Raw genomic sequence first — 19906 nt, forward strand, 5'->3', positions numbered from 1 at the left:
ACCAGGCTCCCCCGTCCCTGGGATTCTCCAGGCAAGAACGCTGGAGTGGGTTGCCATTTCCTTCTCCAATGCATGAAAGTGAAAAGTGAAAGTGAAGTCGCTCAGTCATGTCCGACCCTCAGCGACCCCATGGACTGCAGCCTACCGGGGTCCTCTGTCCATGGGCAAACAGTTGAAACTAGTTTTGTCAAATATCTAAAAGAACAATAAGAAAGGAAACTCAAATGGCCAAAATAATTCAGAAAGTTACTAGAATTCATTGTGAATTTAGGAAACTCAAATTAAAACAAAGCAACGTGTATTTAACACACTCAGAAAATGAGGGAGTATGGTGAAAACAAAGACTCCCACACTGCTGATTGCAGCCCGTTGGTACAATCAGTTTGAGAGAAAAGTGGTCAGATAACTGTTAATGTAGGAAAGAAGCTTATGCAATGCAGTTGCTCACCAAGAAGAGCAAAATGCTAGAACGATTTATAGGAAGAATAAATCCCCCTCCTTTTGCTTTGGATGCTACGGATGTAGACAAACTATATTTCTAGAGAATTAGAAGAGAAAAGAGAGATTGGCAAGGGTAACCTCTATTCTCACCTTATTAGACAACACCATGGTCATGGAGCACCTTATAGACTGCTTCAGTCCCATGGAACCAGGACCTCTTAAAAGAGAAGCCTTATCTTTTCAGTTGTGTAGAGTAAGGGGATGGCAAAATGAATAAGAACAGAAGAAAAGGAGTCTCTATAATGTAAAATTAACATGAAAATTAATGAAGTTGAGAAAAAATGTCTTTGTACTCAAGAATCCTTCTCTAGATATATACATTAAAGGGGAAAAAATATCCATTGCACAACACGCACTATTAAAAAAACACATAAAAATGAAGTAACCTAAATGTCCCTCTAAAGAAGCTTCTGCAAGTAATTAGGGTATGCTTTCATGTTTAAAGCAATTGAAATAAGTGAACTAGAACCTGGAAGGATTGGGAAAGGTGATCAAGGTCCCTGCAGAGTGCTTTTTGACATAGAGCTGGAGAGGTGATACACCCCTGAGATAGGAGAGAGAAAGTGTATTGCTGACCTTGCCAGGTAAAAGCAAACTCCCTCACTGCTCTCCTGTGTCAGTCATCAGGGCCACCGCAAATAATTAACACAAAGTTGGCAACTTATAGCGACAGGAACCTACTCTCTCGTAGGTCAGAAGGATAGATGTCCAATATCAAGTTTTTAGCAGTTCCTGCTGCCTTTTAAATTTCTTAAAAAAAAAAAAAATTCTTCCCTGCCTTTTCCTAGGTGCTGGAGACTCCCCGTGTCCTTGGCACTCCTTCCCCTGTTGCTGTATTGCCCTAACCTCCGCTCAGTCTTTTCATGCCCTTTGTCTTTATGTCTCTGTGTCTTTACATCTCTGTGTCCTTTCCTCCTCTTATAAGGAAATCAGTCATTGGATTTACAGTCCACCTAACCCAGCATGACCTCATCATAACACCTTCATTTTGAAAGACCCTATTTTCAAATAAGATCAATTTCTGATTTTTGGGGTGGACATTTTTTTTGGAGGGAGACTCTATTCACCTTATCATAGTGATGTTCTCTATGCTTCAGGGGAATTTACATTCTACAGTTTCTGAGTATAGTGTTCTATCTATACCCAATAATCTCATTTAGGTAATATGTTGAATTAAATCTACATACGACTACATTTTTTCTGTTTGCTTATCAGTTACTGAGACAGTATGATAAACCATGATTTGGATGTTTGCATTTCTTTTTAATTCTGTCAGATTTTCCTTTATATACTTAATCTTTTTTAGTTTCAAACAAATTTAAAATTTTCACATCATCCACTTGAATATTGAGAATTGAAAATTGAATATTTTACTATGAGTCAGTCAGTGTTAGTCACCCAGTCACGTGCAACTCTTTGTGACTCTGTGGACTGTACCCTGCCAAGCTCCTCTGTTCATGGAATTTTCCAGGCAAGAATGTTGGAGTAGGTTGCCATTTCCTTCTCCGATTTCATTTGATATGTCCTTTTAATGAAAAAGACACGTGTACCCCAATGTTCATCACAGCTTTATTTACAACAACTAGGACATTTATGGGGGCTCCAAAATCACTGCAGATGGTGACTGCAGCCATGAAATGAAAAGATGCTCACTCCTTGGAAGAAAAGTTATGACCAACCTAGACAGCATATTCAAAAGCAGAGACATTACTTTGCCAACAAAAGTCCATCTAGTCAAGGCTATGGTTTTTCCAGTGGTCATGTATGGATGTGAGAGTTGGACTGTGAAGAAAGCTGTGTGCCAAAGAATTGATACTTTTGAACTGTGGTGTTGGAGAAGACTCTTGAGAGTCCCTTGGACTGCAAGGAGATCCAATCAGTCCATTTAAAGGACATCAGTCCTGGGTGTTCTTTGGAAGGACTGATGCTAAAGCTGAAATTCCAGTACTTTGGCCACCTCATGTGAAGAGTTGACTCATTGGAAAAGACCCTGATGCTGGGAGGGATTGGGGGCAGGAGGAGAAGGGGACAACAGAGGATGAGATGGCTGGATGGCATCACTGACTTGATGGACGTGAGTCTGAGTGAACTCCGGGAGTTGGTGATGGACAGGGAGGCCTGGCGTGCTGCGATTCATGGGGTCGCAAAGAGTCGGACACGACTGAGCGACTGAACTGAACTGAGGACATGGATGTAATCTAGATGTCCATTGACAGATGAAGGGAGAAAGAAGCAATGGTACATATATACAATGGAATATTATTCAGTCATAAAAAGGAATGCATCTGACTCAGTGCTAATGAGATGGATGTACCTAGAGCCTATTATGCAGAGTGAAGTCAGCCAGATAGAGAAAACCAAGTATCATATATTAATCCATATATATATAATCTCGAAAGATGGCACTGATGAACGTATTTGCAGGGCAGCAATGAAAACACAGATGAGGAGAACAATCTTACGGACATGGGGTGGGGGAAGGAGAGGGTGGGACAAAGGGAGATAGTAGCATGGAAACATATACACTCCCATGTGTAAAATAGACAACTAGTGGGAATTTGCCCTATGACTCAGGGAACTCGAACCAGGACTCTATGACAACCCAGAGCGGGGGAATGGGGTGGGAGCTAGGAGGGAGTTGCAAGAAGAAGGGGACATATGTGACCTATAGCAGACTCATGTTGATGTATGGCAGAAACCAACACAATATTGTAAAGCAATCATCTTCAATTAAAAATAAATAAAAATGTTTAATGGATTTTAAAATGTCCTTTTATGAGCAAAATTTTCTCCTGAAATCTACTTTGATAATTATTGAAATACAGCAGCCTTGGCTTTTTCAGGCTATTTATCATACTACATTTTCCAACTTTTTACTTTCACACTTCCTATATTTTAATATTAACCATATATCACCTTTATACTTTGTTTTGGGGTTTCTGTCCAGGATTAAAATATCTTGTTTTAATAGATATGCTTACTCAACCTGCATTGAGGGAAGGGCCACATTATAAATGAGAAAGTGTTTTGCAGCTTCTGCAGACACAGAGTCCTTCCCATCGCTCTTTACCACACCAGCATACAAGGATGAAGCAGAGGAGGAAGGACTGCAGGCCAGGAAGCCACACCTGTAGTCCTGAGAAGACCATTCCAAGATGGCCCCTGGTCCTTCTAAAACGACTTGCTTCTTGTCTGGTGGACCACAGTGCTCCCACGGGGATTTCTGGCTTCATGCCCCTCCTGGTTTGGACAGAGATGTATCAGAGGAAATTTAGCCACAGGACTGCATCTTCCTGGGATCCAGGGAATTGGGAGTCCCAGTGCACTCCCAGACCAAGTCTCACCTAATTGGCCAATTGAGGATGAGAGTCCCAGCTGTCCCCAGTGGAGAGCATCTTCCCCAGCAGAGGGACCAAGGATGCAGGTGCCATGAATACTATCCAGCTGAGGGGGCAAGACAGAGTAACAGGTGAGTTGAGCCCGTCTTCCCCTGGTACCAAGAGCCAAGCTCTTCCTGCAGCAGGCACTTGGAGCACATGACCTGCCTATCACTGTGACCCAGGTGCTCTCTTCTGCGCCCTCCCCACTCTCACTTCCCTGCACAGGAGGCCAGAGCTGAACACGGTGGAGGAGGGTGCTCAGCACCACATCATTACCATCAGCACAGACCTGGGTCAGGAGTCCTCCCCGGGAGCACAGGGTCCTGGGTGGGTCATGCCCCTCCTGACATCACAGGAGCAATGTGATCACCACTCAACAGATTGTGGTCAGCATCACTGACAGGTGAGTCCTGGGAGCCTGGACCTGGACACATCACCACCTATAGCCCCATGGACTGGGCAGGGCCAGTCAAGGCAGAAGTTCTGGACTTTCACAACAGTAGAAATAATTAGGGGGTCTTGTATCACCATAGGTTTAAATTCAGTGGCCTGAGATCTTGCATTTCTGGCCAGCTTTAGGTGATGCTCTTGCTATCAGACCTCAGACCACACTTGATAAGCTACAGTTTACAAGGAATAGATGCAGAACAGTCTTTAAAAACAGAGGCTTGTAGACAACACTGGATTCTTCTGCTTCCCCCATTAAGGCATTTATCAGGCTCAACTCATAGGCAGGTTTACTGAGGCCAGCACTACAGTCACACTGAGTTATCTCAACAACCAAAGGAATGTGTGAGTTTGTTTTTTTAAAAGACCAAGAGCTTGACTTCCCAGATGAAGATGTCGATCTCTGCTCATGTGCTTCCCCAGGCATCCTAAGGGTCACTGTTTTGATGACCTAAGGCTACTGAGGTGGATGAATGGTCTTGGGAAACAGAACAGAAACAGGAAGCTGGGAAAACTAGTGGACACAGGAGCAAGACAGCCAGCATGGGGTGGTGGGGAGAAGACAGTCACTCTGGTCACAACGGCTCTGCTGTATGTATGAGCAAGGTGTGGGCAGAGATGGAAGCAAAACCTTGGCCTTGGTGAATGTGAGTGTGTGCACAGGTCAGGGCTGTAGCAAAGGGGTGGGCAGCCACGGAGTGTACAGCAGTGACCAACTCCACTTTTAGCACTGGCTCCAAACCAATATTACCGTGAACCTGCCTAGATATCCCAAGTCATACTGTCCCATCTCATTCATGTGATGGTTGGAGTCAAGTCTCCCAGGAGAGGGAAACTGGACAGCCTTCACTGTAATCAACCTGTCCTTTTTTGGGGAAGTATGGATCCTCTCAGACTACCTTCTAAGAGACTACCTCCCCTGCTTAGGGGAGCTTGGGGTAATCTCTCCTCCACAGATACCACTGACCACCCAACCTCTGCCTGTATATCCCCACTGCCAGGGAACTCACTCCATCCAAAGAAAGCCAGCTCCATGATACTGCAGATCTGACCTTTACAAAATGTGGAATCTGCTCTGAAATATACTTCCACCCACTGACTAATCTGCTTGCCTTCCAAGGAAGCACGATGGCTCAGCGTCCAACTTCCTTTTTCATTCCTCCGTCTTTGGGCAGGATTCCCCTCAACCACTCTTGTGGCCATCACGCAGCTGGTCCCCATGTCGGATGAAAGTGTGGTGGTCAGCCCTGCTCAAGGCAGACAAGGGAGGTCTGGGCTGTGACAGGGACAGGAAGCAGCACCCAGCAGGAGGGCCCAGTCATTGAGCAGATGTGACCATATTGGTGGCTCCCAAGCAATCACCCCATGGGGTGTGCAGAGGAGCCAGGAGCACAAAAGTAACGATGGGGGAGGAAATGCCATGTCCTGAATGTGTCACAGCCCCTGTCCTGCTGTTCTCAGACCATGCAGCTGGGCTCTCCCCTGTCCATGAACTGCCTAACATCTGGGCTTTGCAAGAAAGAATCCTTAGATTCTCAAGGATGTGGAGGACTCTGTTGTTGGTTGCCATCACAGTCTTATTAGAGATAAAGATGCTGAGATAGGTCTCGGGGTCTGCAGGAGAGACAGACATAGTTTCACTTTAGCCTGGTGAAGGCTGGTCCCTGATCTGCTCCCGCACTGGCCTGGAGTTAGAACCATCACTGGGTCTGTTCCTGATAGCATCAGGTGCTTAATGATTTCTAAAATTAAAAATGAGTAAAATAGGGGTGGAAGGTGCAGGATTGGATACTTGAGCAGGTGCAGGAATGGCACCACTCAGGACCATCCCCATGGGAAGGGAGAGCATGTCCTGCAAAACAAGGACAGGGAGATGGAAGCCATCCTTACGCTGGAGACTCTCAGCTCAGCAGGACCCCTGGAGCCATCTCAAGAGTGAGTGTTTCAAGCATTCTTAGGAATTAGTACATCAGAGGAAATGTTTACATTTCAGGTCGACCTGAGCTCATCTGGAGCAGAACTGTGTAGCCGGTGGTCTCTTAGTCAGTGAACAGTAAGGTGCTGAAGGGCCCCTGTTATCCAAGAGAAGATGATCTGACTTAGACTGACTTCCCCTTGCTGTCTCCCACTTATTCTCTGCTCTCTGCCCCATGTCCCCCAGTGCAGGGCCATGCAACCCCCCAAAAGTGGAAACCTCTCAGAGATGCTTCTGCAGGAGTTTGTGTTCGAGGGATTTGACGGTGGTCCGCAGAACCATGCCCTGCTCTTTGCAGTGTTCCTGGCCCTGTACTTCATGGCCGTCTTAGGGAACCTCACCATGATCGTGGTCATCACCCTGGATGCCCATCTGCACTCCCCAATGTACTTCTTCCTCAAGAACCTCTCCTTCCTGGACCTGTGCTACTCATCTGTCATCAGCCCCAAGGCCCTGATCAACTTCCTATCCTCCTCCAAGGTCATTACCTTTAAGGGATGTGCCACCCAGTTCTTCTTCTTCTCCATGATGGGCACCACTGAGGCATTCCTCTTGGCTGTGATGGCCTATGACCGCTTCATGGCCATCTGCAACCCCCTGCGTTACCCCATCTCCATGCGCCCCTCGGTCTGTGCCTGCCTGGTGCTGGGCTCCTACTGTGGAGGTTGCTTCAATTCCATCCTGCAGACCAGCTTCACATTCAGCCTCCCATTCTGCAGTTCTAACCACATCGACCACTTCTTCTGTGATGTGATTCCCCTGCTACAGCTCACTTGTGCCAACACAGCCATCAACAAGCTTGTCATGTTTGGCCTCTGTGGCCTCATCATCGTGGGCACCACACTTGTGGTCCTCACCTCCTATGGCTACATCACAGTGACCATCCTGAGGATGCACTCAGGAGGAGGGAGACACAAGCTCCTCTCCATCTGTGGCTCCCACATGACAGCCATGTCCCTCTTTTATAGGACTGTCTTTGTCATGTATGCCCAGCCGGGAGCTGTGGAGTCCATGGAGCAGGGCAAGGTGGTCTCTGTCTTCTACACCCTGGTCATCCCGATGCTCAACCCCCTCATCTACAGCCTGAGAAACAAGGACGTGAAGGATGCCCTGCGGAGACTGGTCCAAAAGCACGTAGCCACGTGAAGGAGGGTGACTGAAGAGACAGAATGTCCTGAGGGCTGGACATGAGGGCTCTGGGGGAGACAGAGGTTTGTTTGGAAGTATTCGTTCTTCATCCAAGTGATTCTTTCATTCATTTCATTCAACACTGAGGAAGCACATCATGGGCCCCCCATGCAAGTGTGAGATGAAGAGATCAGATAAGGCACCAGAAAAATGATGGTGAATGATGGGGCAAGACCCTAATCTTGAAGTTTGAATAACACAACTGTTAGAGCAGTGAACAGAGTATTGAAACAGAATTTATGTCCCAAGTTTAACAACTTCCAGTGAAGGTATGTAAGTAGATAAACTCTCAGGCCATTCCTATCCCTCCTTCCCTAAATCTACTGTAATTATGAGGTTGGTAATCTCCCCTGAACCACATAGAAGGGGAACCTGAGGACACTCAGCCTTGCCCCTTTCTTGGTGATAGCCTGGGTCACCACAGCCAACTAGGGGGAGTTACAAAGACCATGCTTCCCCTCAATCCTGAGTGGGGCTGTTCCTCCCCTCCCCCTTCTGTTCACTGATGCTGCCACCCAACAAGGCAGCAGGGAGCACCTGTGCTCCTGTTTCAGATGCTCCTAGTGCTCCCTGTCCAGGGTTTCTCGCCTCAGACAGCAGCTGGGAGCCCCAGGGAGTCAATGTGGATGTCTCATACCCAAAGATCCAGCGACTTTCTACCACACAACCAGACTACTTCTGATCACAGAAAATGGTGCTTTATCGGCTCAAACATCTCTGAAGGTTCTGATGGCTGCCCTAGAGACAGGATATGGAGAGAGAAGATGCCCTTTCTTGGCAGAGACCACAGCTCCTTGCTCTCTGTCCCACACTCCCTGGGAGATCCTGGACCCTCTGTCTTGACCTGCCCATTCAGAGCTCCACCCTCATGCTCCATGGACCCAACACGCTGCCTGGATTCAGATCCCAGTGGCCTCATTATGCCTCCCTTTGATGGGGTCATCCACTCCCATGGTCACCATGAGGAGGTGGCCCTGTGGACACAGGGGTGGTCTCTACCCTGGATGGTCAGTAGGGATGTGTCCTGCCTCTCTAACCACAACTCTCCATCTCCTTCTCTGCCTGCTTGGGAGGACTGTGGGGAGAGACTGACAGCTAACTTATCTGGTTGCTGCTCACAGTTACTCAGTAGGAAGCTACTCCAAGGTCTCTGCTTGATTCTTGTCCCCATTTGTCTCATCTCTGAGCATGCTGACATATATTACTGTATTTGTCTAATATAATGAATTTCTTTCTTTGAGAAGTTCCCATGGTGTTCTGCTCCACGTCTGGCATGCCTTGGTATCTTCTCATGCTACACGACTGTTCCATCTTCCAAATTCTGCCCCTCATTCTCCTCTGGTCCTCCTCCTCTTCTTCCTAGTCTTTCTCTTCCTCCTTCTTTCTCTTCTTACATTTCTCTTCCTCCTTCTCCTTTTTTTTTCTTTCTCCTTCTCCTCCTTCTTCTCCCTTCTCTCTCTCTTATTCTTCATTCTGTGGATTTTCAAAAGGATATTCCAGGATTTATAATATCTTAATCTTAATTCTTCAACTTATAATATCTTAGGGCCTTCCCTGGTGACTCAGCTGGGAAAGAATCTGCCTGCAATGCAGGAGACCCTAGTTCAATTCCTGAGTCAGGAAGTTCCCCTGGAGAAGGGATAAGTTACCAGCTTCGATATTCTTGGACTTCCCTTGGGCCTCAGACAGTAAATGATCTGCCTGCAATGAGGAAGACCTGGGTTTGATCCCTGGGTTGAGAAGATCCCCTGGAGGAGGGCATGGCAACCCACTCCAGTATTCTTGCCTGGGATCCCAAGGATAGAGAAGCCTGGTGGGCTACAGTCCATGGGGTCACAAAGATTCGGACATGACTAAGAACAGCACAGAGAATCTGAATCCAAAATGAGGAAACACATTTTTTCTCTTACAGAATAGTACAATTATCATCCATATGTAAATGCAATTATACATATGATAAGGGACTAGTGAAAAAGTTGGCTTAAAGCTCAACATTCAGAAAATGAAGATCATGGCATCCGGTTCCATCACTTCATGGGAAATATATGGGGAAACAGTGGAAACAGTGTCAGACTTTATTTTTCTGGGCTCCAAAATCACTGCAGATGGTGACTGCAGCCAGGAAATTAAAAGATGCTTACTCCTTGGAAGGAAAGTTATGACCAACCTAGATAGCATAGTCAAAAGCAGAGACATTACTTTGCCAACAAAGGTTCATCTAGTCAAGGCTATGGTTTTTCCTGTGGTCATGTATGGATGTGAGAGTTGGACTGTGAAGAAGGCTGAGCACCAAAGAATTGATGCTTTTGAACTGTGGTGTTGGAGAAGACTCTTGAGAGTCCCTTGGACTGCAAGGAGATCCAACCAGTCCATTCTGAAGGAGATCTGCCCTGGGATTTCTTAGGAAGGAATGATGCTAAAGCTGAAACTCCAGTACTTTGGCCACCTCATGCAAAGAGTTGACTCATTGGAAAAGACTCTGATGCTGGGAGGGATTGGGGGCAAGAGGAGAAGGGGATGACAGAGGATGAGATGTCTGGATGGCATCACTGACTCGATGGACGTGAGTCTGAGTGAACTCTGGGAGTTGGTGATGGACAGGGAGGCCTGGCGTGCTATGATTCATGGGGTCGCAAAGAGTCGGACACGACTGACTGACTGATCTGATCTCATCTGATCTAGTGGTTCTAGTAGAAGAGCATTAATTCTGACTTTGGAATAAATTTAGGAAGTTCATCAGATAGTCAATGGAGTAGAAATTCTCCAATAGTCTGGAAAACATGACTTGTAAAAACCCTGCACATCTCCATTTGTCTGTTACCCAGATTTCAGATTGTAGTGAACACCTCTTTACAATTTTAGAAGTAGTTTATTAGGTTTGTTCATGCTATACATGGAGAAGGAAATGGCAACCCACTCCAGTCTTCTTGCCTAGAGAATCCCAGGGATGGCGGAGCCTGGTGGGCTGCCATCTATGGGGTCCCACAGAGTCGGACACGACTAAAGTGACTTAGCAGCATGCTATACATTCATTGCATCCTGTACCACATTGCAGGTTTTCAGCACATATCTCCTGGCTGATTATAATTTGAGTTCAGTGCTAACTAGCCATTGTACTCTGAAATACACCTGACATAACTCTAGTTATCTTAATTAAGTGTAGAATAAACATCTTAAGTTTGAAGACCATGTTGTAGTTTTAATTCTGTTTCCTTACTTTTTTAAAAGATTAACGATTTTTATTGTGTTTAAAATAACATTTCTGTTGTAACCAATTATAAGTGTACAGCTTGTTGTTGATGTTCAGCTGCTAAGTCATGTCTGACTCTTTGTGACCCTGTGAACTGCAGCACACCAGACTTCAGACTTCCCTGTCCTTCACTGTCTCCCTGAGTTGGCCCAAACTCATGTCCATTGAGCCACTGATGCCTTCCAACCATCTAACCATCATAAGTGTACAGTTTAGTATTGCTCAATATATTCACCTTGTTGTGTAACAGATCTCCAGAAAATTTCATCCTGCAAAACTGAACTGCATACCCCTTCAGCAACAACTCCTTATTTTCCCCTCACCTCCTCCACTGATAGACAACATTTACTTTCTATCTCTATGAAAGTGGCTACTTTCAATTCCACAGGTAAGTAAAACACAGAATATGCCTTTTTCTCTCTGGTTATTTCACTTGGCATAATTTTTTCAAGGTTCATTCATATTGCTGTAAATGAACATATTTTCATTTTTAAAGGTTGAATAACATTCCATCATGTATATACACCACATTTTGCTTATCTATTCATCTATCATTTTGTTTATCTATTCAACACCTAGGTTACTTCTACCTTTCACCTGCTGTGAAGGCTGCTATTGTTGTCCAAATATCTCTTATAGATACTGCTTTCTAAGTTCATACATGCAATTACTGGATCATATAGTAAATGGTTTTTTAATCTGGGAGAAAATCTCCAAAGTACTTTCCATAGTAGTTGTATCAATTTACATTCCCATCAACAGAGCAAAAATCTTTCAATTTCTCCACTTCCTAGTCAGTCTATCCTCTTTTCTTTATTTGTTTTTAAGAGTAGCCATTCTAATACTTGTGAAGTAGTTATCACATTGCTGTTTTTTAATGTCACAGAAAATCAGTAAGGAAACAGTGCTTTTAAATGACCTATTATATCAGATAGAATGAATTGCTATATACAGAATATTTTATCCCCAAACAGCAGAATACACATTCTTCAAAGTGCGTGTGGAATATTCTCTAGGACAGATCACATGCAAGGCCACTAAATAAGTATCAATAACTTCAAGAATATTGAAATCATAACACACCTTTATTCTGACCACAAAGGTATGAAACTAGAAGCCAACTGCAAAAAAATAAAACTGCCACACACCCGACAAACACAGAGACTTAAACAATATGTTCCTAAACCACCTATGGGCTTCCCTGGTGGTTCAGAGGTTAAAGCGTCTGCCTGCAATGTGGGAGACCCAGGTTCAATCCTTGGTTCAGGAAGATCCCCTGGAGAAGGAAATGGCAACCCACTCCAGTATTCTTGCCTGGAGAATCCCATGGACCGAGGAGCCTGGTAGGCTACAGGCCATGGGGTCGCAAAGAGTCAGACACAACTGAGTGACTTCACTTTCACTTAAACTACCTATAGATCACTGAATTAATCAAAGAAGAAAAGTTTTAAAATACCTGGAGTCAAATGAAAAGAAAAACACATCAATCAAAAATCTAGGTGATACAGCTAAAACAGTTCTAAGAGTGAAGTTTATAGCAATACAAACTAATTCATAAAATAAGAAAAATATCCAATAAACAATCCAACTTTACACCAAAAGAAAATAGAAAAAGAGAATAAACAAAATCCAAATTTACTAGAAGAAACAAAATAATAAAAGTCAGACCAGGGACTTGCTTGGAAGTCCAGTGGTCAAGACTTCATCTTCCAATGCATAGGGTGCAAATTTGATTCCTGGTTGGGGAGCTAAGATCCCACATGCCTTGGGGCCAAAACAAAACAAAAACAAAAACCATAAAACAGAAGTAATGTTGTAACAAATTCAATACAGACGTTAAAAGTGGTCCACATCAAAGAAATCTTTTTAAAATATCAGGCCAGAAATAAATAAATCAGACTAAAAGAAAAAAACTAGAAAAGATCAATGAAATCATAATTGGTTCTTTGAAAAGATAAACTAAATTGATAAGCCTTTAGCCAGATACATTAAGAAAAAGAGAAGGCCCAAATAAACACGGAGAAGGCAATGGCACCCCACTCCAGTACTCTTGCCTGGAAAATCCCATGAATGGAGGAGCCTGGTAGGCTGCAGTCCATGTGGTCACTGAGAGTCGGACACGGCTGAGTGACTTCACTTTCACTTTTCACTTTCATGCATTGGAGAAGAAAATGGCACCCCACTCCAGTGTTCTTGCCTGGAGAATTCCAGGGACAGGGGAGCCTGGTGGGCTTCTGACTATGGGGTCGCACAGAGTCAGACATGACTGAAGCGACTTAGCAGCAACAGCAGCATGAAACAGGAGAAGCTACAACCAACACAAAATATGCAAAATATTTTAAGAGATTACTATGACCTGTTATAAGCCAATAAAACTGACAGCCTGCAAGAAATTGGGCAAGTTCACAATCATGTGGCTTCCAAAGACTGAATTAGGAAAAAACAGAAAATCTAAAAAGTTCAAAAATGGATAAGAAGATTGAATCAGTAATGAAGAACCTTCTAAGAAAGAAAAGCCACAGGCCAGATGGTTTCATGGTGAATTCTACAAAACACTAAAGAGTTATCAACGCCAATACTTCTCAAGCAACTTCAAAGTGTTGGAGAAGAGGGAACACTCTCAAACTCGTTCAAGTCCAGCAGTACCCCGATACAGAAGCCAGAAAAGGTCACAACAGGAAAGAAAAACTACCAACTATTATCTCTAATGAGCATAGATGCCAAAATTCTCAACATATTACGAAATTCTTTACAGTCTGAGCCACCAGGGAAGTCTTTTGGATTTAGGGTCCTTCTAATCCAGTATGGCCTCTTCCTAACTAATTCATTTGGAAAGACCCTATTTCCAAATAGGGTAATAGTCTGAGTTACCAGGACTTCTCTGGTATTTCAGCTGGTGAAGAATCCACCTGCAAAGGAGGGGACCCTGGTTTGATTCCTGGGTCAGGAAGATCCCCTGGAGAAGAGATAGGCTACCCACTCCAGTATTCTTGGGCTTCCGTGCTGGCTCAGATGGTAAAGAATCCACCTGCAATGCAGGAGACCTGGGTTCGATCCCTGGGTTGGTAAGATCCCCTGGAGATGGGAAAGGCTCCAATATTCTGGTCTGGAGAATTCCACGGACTATATAGTTCATGGGGTCACAAACAGTTGAACACAATTGAGCAACTTTGCCATCCTCTTAGTATAGTGGTTGCGTATCCCTGCCTGTCATGTGACAGACTGGGGTTTAATTCCCTGATGGGGAAGCAACATGCCCTTTGGGCTTCCCTGGTAGCTCAGCTGGTAAAGAATATGCCTACAAGGCAGGAGACTCCAGTTCAACTTCTGGATTGGGAAGATCCCCTGGAGAAGGGATAGTCTAGCCACTCCAGTGTTTGGGGGCTTCTCTGGTGGCTCAGATGGGAAAGAATCTGCCTGCAATGCAGGAAATCTGGGTTCAGTTCCTGCGTTGAGAAGATCCCCTGGAAAAGGGAATGGCTACCCACTCCAGTATTCTGTCCTGGAGAATCCCATGGACAGAGGAGCCTGGAGGGGTACAGTCCATGGGATTGCAAAGAGTTGGACATGACTGAGCGACTTTCACTTTCTTTCTGAAGTTCCAAGTAGACATCGTTTGTTGGGGGAGGAGGGAGGGGGTGATACTGTTCACCTTGCCACAGTGATGTTCCATGTTCTTCAAGGGAATTTATATTCTGCAGTTTCTGAATGTCATGTTCTATTTACACCAAGAAAGTATGCTTGGCTGATATTTTAAATCATTTATAATATATAACTACTAACTTTGTCTTCTTGTTTTATCAATTACTGACAAAGATGGGGCTCTCAGTCTGGGGCAGGGACCTCCCGCCTCAGGTGTGGCTCAGCCACCCCCAGTGCCCTCCTCCAGATGTAACAGAATTCATGGGGGTGCCTAGTCCAACCCACAGGTCTCTTGAAAGCTGGGCAGCAAGGACCCAGGAAACCATTTTAAGGAAACCAGTCCCAGAAATGCCAATGGTCAACAAATATTAATACATGAAAAAATATGCAGCCTCACAAGGAAATAGAGGCCTGGGCTTCCCTGATGGCTCAGACAGTAAAGAATCTGTCTGCAATGCAGGAGACCCAGGTTCAGTCCCTGGGTCGGGAAAACCCCTGGAGAAGAAAATGGCAACCCACTCCAATATTCTTGCCTGGAAAATCCTATGGACAGAGGAGCCTGGTGGTCTACCATCCATGGGGTTGCACAGAGTCAGACACGACTGAGCGACCAGCACGTTCATAGGCACTACCTGCCTGCTAAGTGTGCAAATGTCAGGGTGGATGACGATGAGCCATGGTGAGGGAAGGAAATTCAAATCTTTGTGAGCCATTGGAAGAAAATAAGTTGTACATTTCTGGAGGAAATAGACTGTATTAATAAAAAAATAAAGACAAAGCAAGCTGTCTATGCCGTAATGACCCCTGTTGTGGTTGTAGGACCTTAGCCCACAGAAATATTAGCAGGAGCCCAGAATGAACATAGGTTGAGTCGTGGTTTGTGAGAGGAAGGAGAGTGAGGGAGTGGCTGTCAGGACAGGAAACCTGTGACGCTGGCTGCGCCCACACAGGGGAACACCGTGGAGACGTTCAGAACTGACCCGGGAAGACCCCCTTGCTAGGCTGTCTGTTAAGTGAAGGCCCCAGCTGCGAGCTAAGGACAGCGTGACCTGATTCACACAAAGATCCTAAAAGAAAGGCTTCATGCATGCAGACACACCTTGGGCAGACACCCTCAACTACTAAGAGAGGCGAGGCTTTACTGGGGCCAAAGGAAAAAGCATTTCCATGGTACCGTTGTGCGCTCAACTGCTCAGTCATGTCTGACTCTGTGGCCCCATGGACTCTAGCCGCCAGGCTCCTCTGTCCGTGGGATTTTCCAGACAAGAATAGTGGAGTGGGTTGCCATTTCTTTCTCCAGGGAATCTTCCTGACCCAGGGATGGAACTCGCGTGTCCTACATTGACAGGTGGGTTCTTTATCACTAGCACCACCTGGGAAGTCCCCATTGTACTATATCACATCTTAATTCTTGAATTTCATCAAGCATGTGTTTATTCTGAAATTTCACACACACACACACACACACACACAAGGAGAATTTTATACATGCCAGCAACAACAAAAACAACAGAGGGGATTCAGAGTCCATTTCCACATTCCCATTATTCAAGGGGGTAAGGATGTGCCCACAATTCAGGCTTGTGGAGGCAGAGTTTCTAAGTCTGGAGTAGAGAGGGCCGTGTGCTGGCCTGGGCACAGATTGCACACCTGCCCCCTTTCCTGACACTGACAACCTCCAAGGATGGGCAGGAGTGAAGGCTGAGGGCCAGGAGGTCACACCTGCCCCCTGGGGAGACTCATCCAACGAGGGGCACTGGGTCCCTCTAACTTGTCTGTGTTCCTCTCCTGTTGGCCCCCTACTGCTTGCTGAAGACTTCAGGCTTCCTGTCTGTCCTGCCTTGGGTCGAGAGGGGTCAGGGGAAGATTGGCCTTGGGACTGCAGCTCCTGGGACCTGGGGGTTGGCAGTCCCAGTGCACTCAGAGCCCAAGCCTCACCTAATTGGCCATCAGAGGCCTTGAGTCCCAGACCTGTAGGTAGAGAACACCTTGCCCCACTGAGTGACCCAGAGGTGTGGGCAGGGCATGGAAGAGCAGATGAGCTTCCTCCAAGATCCAGTAGTTCCCACTCCAGAATCTGGGGCACCAGTCTGAGGCTCTCTGAGACCCTGGGCACCCTCCTTGGCACCCCCTCATTCTCCCTTCACTATACAGGAAGGCAGAGCTGAAAGGGCAGTAGACAGGGGTCCTGGTGCTGACTGATTATCATCAGCACAGACCTGGGTCAAGAGCTCAGGAGGCCCTGGGAGAGCAGTTCCTGGCTGGGCAATCACAGCCCTCACCTGGACAAGGTAAGGTCAGGGCAGCCACCCTCAGGGCTGCAGGAGTGGGAGGAGACCATGTGGGTAAGGGGGCAGGGCCATGCATACAGTAAGCACTCAGGTCTGCTCTCAGCAGGGGAATTGGGGACACCCTCCTGCCTGGCCAGCCCTGGACTCGTCTCGCAGATAATGCCCCAGTCCAGGCTCAGAGGCAGTGATGCTGAGATGGGAATCTAGGCGTGCAGGGGAGAGAAACAGGAAACACCAGCATTAGCCCAGGGAGACCTGGCCCCTGCCTTGCTCCTGGCCTGTCCAAGACGTGGTGGGCAGAGACACCCAGGAAACTTTTCTGAGATTAATGAAGAGTACACGAAGGGGCAGAACGTGCAGGGTTAGATACGTGAGAAAAGAGCAGAAAGCTGGCAGCGTCGCTGGGAAGACAGGCGGCTGTGGCGCCATTTCTGCACTCCAGACTCAGCTCTGCAACCCTCCTGGCACCCCACCCCACCCTACAGTGACTGTTCAGAGTCCCCAAAGGCTGAGTGCTCCCTGCAAATTTGTGAATTAGCCAATCGGAGAAAATGTTGCCTTTTCAGGTCAATCTGAGCTCGCCTGGAGGACTGGGCACTGAAGGGTCCCTGTGCTCCAAGAGAGAATGACCTTGTGACCCTCACCTCTTCCCTCTCCCTGCCTCCCGCTTGCTCTCTGCCACATGTCCCCCAGCTCAGGGCCATGGCATCCCACAGAAATGGAAACCTCTCAGAGATGCCTCTGCAGGAGTTCATGCTGGAGGGATTTGAGGGTGGCCCACAGACCCAGGCCCTGCTTTGTTCTGTTCCTGGCCCTGTATGTGGTGGCCGTCCTGGGGAACCTCACCATGATCGTGGTCATCACTCTGGATGCCCATCTACACGCCCCAATGTACTTCTTCCTCAAGAACCTCTCCTTCCTGGACCTGTGCTACTCATCTGTCATCGCCCCCAAGCCCTGGTCAACTTCCTGTCCTCCTCCAAGGTCATCACCTTTAAGGGATGTTGTTGGGGGCCAGCGTGAGGCACTCCGCCCATGGCAAAGGTCATGAGGAAGGAGGCTCAACATACGCAAAGGTGGGATTGAGCCTCAGGAGTCCCCCTGGAAATCCTCAAGCATCTACCCCCATAACCAGAGCCTGCCTACTTTACTACTTTGTGCTCTCACCTACACCTCTGACTTTACAGGGGGCTGTCCCCCACCACCTCTTTTGGAGAAAGAGTTAACTTAGAGCTCCAGTTACTAATAATTCCTGGGCGTGATAGGACTGTTTTAACCTACAAACTCTTCTGAAGGTTCTCTAGCCTGCCTGACAGGCTTGTCCCGCCACATGTGATTGCTCACAGCCTCCCAATCATGAGAGGCACGAGATGCTTTAAACCTTCTAAAAACAGGTTCCTTAGAAAAATTAGAAAACCATTAGTATAAGTATAGTGGGCTGATTAGAAATTGTATTGGTGAAGGGTTTTTCATTTGTTGAGCCAATGTTTGTTGCTAAGTCTCCACATCCCCTGCCCTTACACACATTAATGAATATATAGAAGAAATAAGTATTAACCTTTGATATTAATCACGTTAGACCTTAGGCTAAGTAAATTCTTTTCTTAACTAAAACCCACTACACCCTCACCCTATAGGAATGTAACTTTATTTGGGTGGCATCTGTTTTAAGAATAATCACCCCTGGAGAAATAAGTGTCCTGGTTGACTGACCGCTGTCACAAGGAGAGGGTCATAAATTGTCAGCAGGACCCCCTGGCCAGAAGATTATGTAACACCCTTAAGACCTCTGTATACATTTGTATGAAGCACCTGACTTTGATAAAAGTCAGGACTGCTGACCCCGCGTGACTTTTGCATAACATCTCAGTGTATAAAAGTAGACGATGGAAAATAAAGAATTGGGATCAGTTCCTTGAAAGACTGGTCTCCCCATGTCTCTCTCTCTCTCTCAAACTCTGGCTGAGTCTCCATCTGGAGTGCAGAACCCGCCATGCTTACTAATTATGCCTGGGCTTCTAAGATCTGACTGGGGAGGCCTCAGTGTCTCCTCTCCTTTGGGAGGACGGAAGGATGCCTGCGGCCTACGTAAGTGGTGCAAGCTTCTTGTCTTGAAGTTTTATTGGTCTCCCGCGTAAACCAAGCTACTCAGCCTCTTTTCTCCACTGAATTTTCCTACTGAGCTATCCTCATTCTATTACTCTTTATATCTCTAATTAATATCTAATTGAAGCTATTGTATTCTGATCCTCGCTGACACCGTCCCCGCTTCAAAATCTCTGGATTAGCCAGGGCTGGACCCCGGCAGGATGTGCCACCCAGTTCTTCTTCTTCTCCATGATGGGTATGACTGAGACTCTCCTCTTGGCTGTGATGGCCTATGACCACTTCGTGGCCATCTGCAGCCCCCTGAGCTACCCCATCTCCATGCGCCCCTCGGTCTGTGCCTGCCCAGTGCTGGGAACACACTGTGGGGGCTGCCTCAACTCTGGGGTGCAGATGATCCTCGCATTCAGCCTCCTGTTCTGCAGCTCCAACCACATCAACCACTTCTTCTGTAATGTGATCCCCCTGCTCCAGCTCACTTGTGCCAGCACGGCCGTCAGTGAGCTGGTCTTGTTTGCTATGTGTGGCCTCATCATCGTGGGCACCACACTCGTGGTCCTCACCTCCTATGGCTACATCACAGTGACCATCCTGAGGATGCACTCAGGAGGAGGGAGACACAAGCTCTTCTCCACCTGTGGCTCCCACATGACAGCCGTATCCCTTTTTTATGGGACCCTTTTTGTCATGTATGCCCAGCCGGGAGCTGTAGAGTCCGTGGAGCAGGGCAAGGTGGTCTCTGTCTTCTACACCCTGGTCATCCCAATGCTGAATCCCCTCATCTACAGTCTGAGAAACAAGGACGTGAAGGATGCCCTGCGGAGACTGGGCCAGAAGCACACAGCCACGTGACGGAGGGTGACCAGAGAGACCCAGTGTCCTGAGGGCTGAACAAGAAGACTTGAGGGGAGGCACTGGATTTGGTTTGAGGAATTCATTCTTTATTCAGCTAATTCATTCTTTCACCCAGCATTTTATCCAACCCTTCTTTGAAGCACATCATGAACCACACACTACAAGTGTAAGATGCAGAGATGAATAAGGCATCTTGTTTGCCACCAAAAATCTAATGGCCCACAGTGGGGCAAGACACTGAACTTGAAGTTTGTGTAACGGTGGGCAGAGT

At 46.6% G+C, this 19906-nt stretch overlaps 1 protein-coding gene and 1 pseudogene across 1 annotated transcript; both read left to right on the plus strand.

Moving 5' to 3' along the window:
- The first annotated feature begins 6498 nt into the window (after nucleotides 1-6498).
- On the plus strand, nucleotides 6499-7449 carry LOC147374829 (olfactory receptor 9S13-like). Its single transcript, XM_086394025.1, has one exon. The coding sequence runs from the start codon at nucleotides 6499-6501 to the stop codon at nucleotides 7447-7449; it is 951 nt and encodes a 316-aa protein (XP_086250151.1).
- Nucleotides 7450-17376: 9927 nt separating this feature from the next.
- LOC147374830 (olfactory receptor 9S13-like) lies at nucleotides 17377-19647 on the plus strand (annotated as a pseudogene).
- The last annotated feature ends 259 nt before the right edge of the window (nucleotides 19648-19906 follow it).

The sequence above is a fragment of the Bos grunniens genome, chromosome 3 (assembly GCF_055505025.1).
Source record: "Bos grunniens cultivar Pamir isolate PY7600 chromosome 3, Bosgru_T2T1.0, whole genome shotgun sequence".
NCBI lineage: Eukaryota > Metazoa > Chordata > Mammalia > Artiodactyla > Bovidae > Bos > Bos grunniens.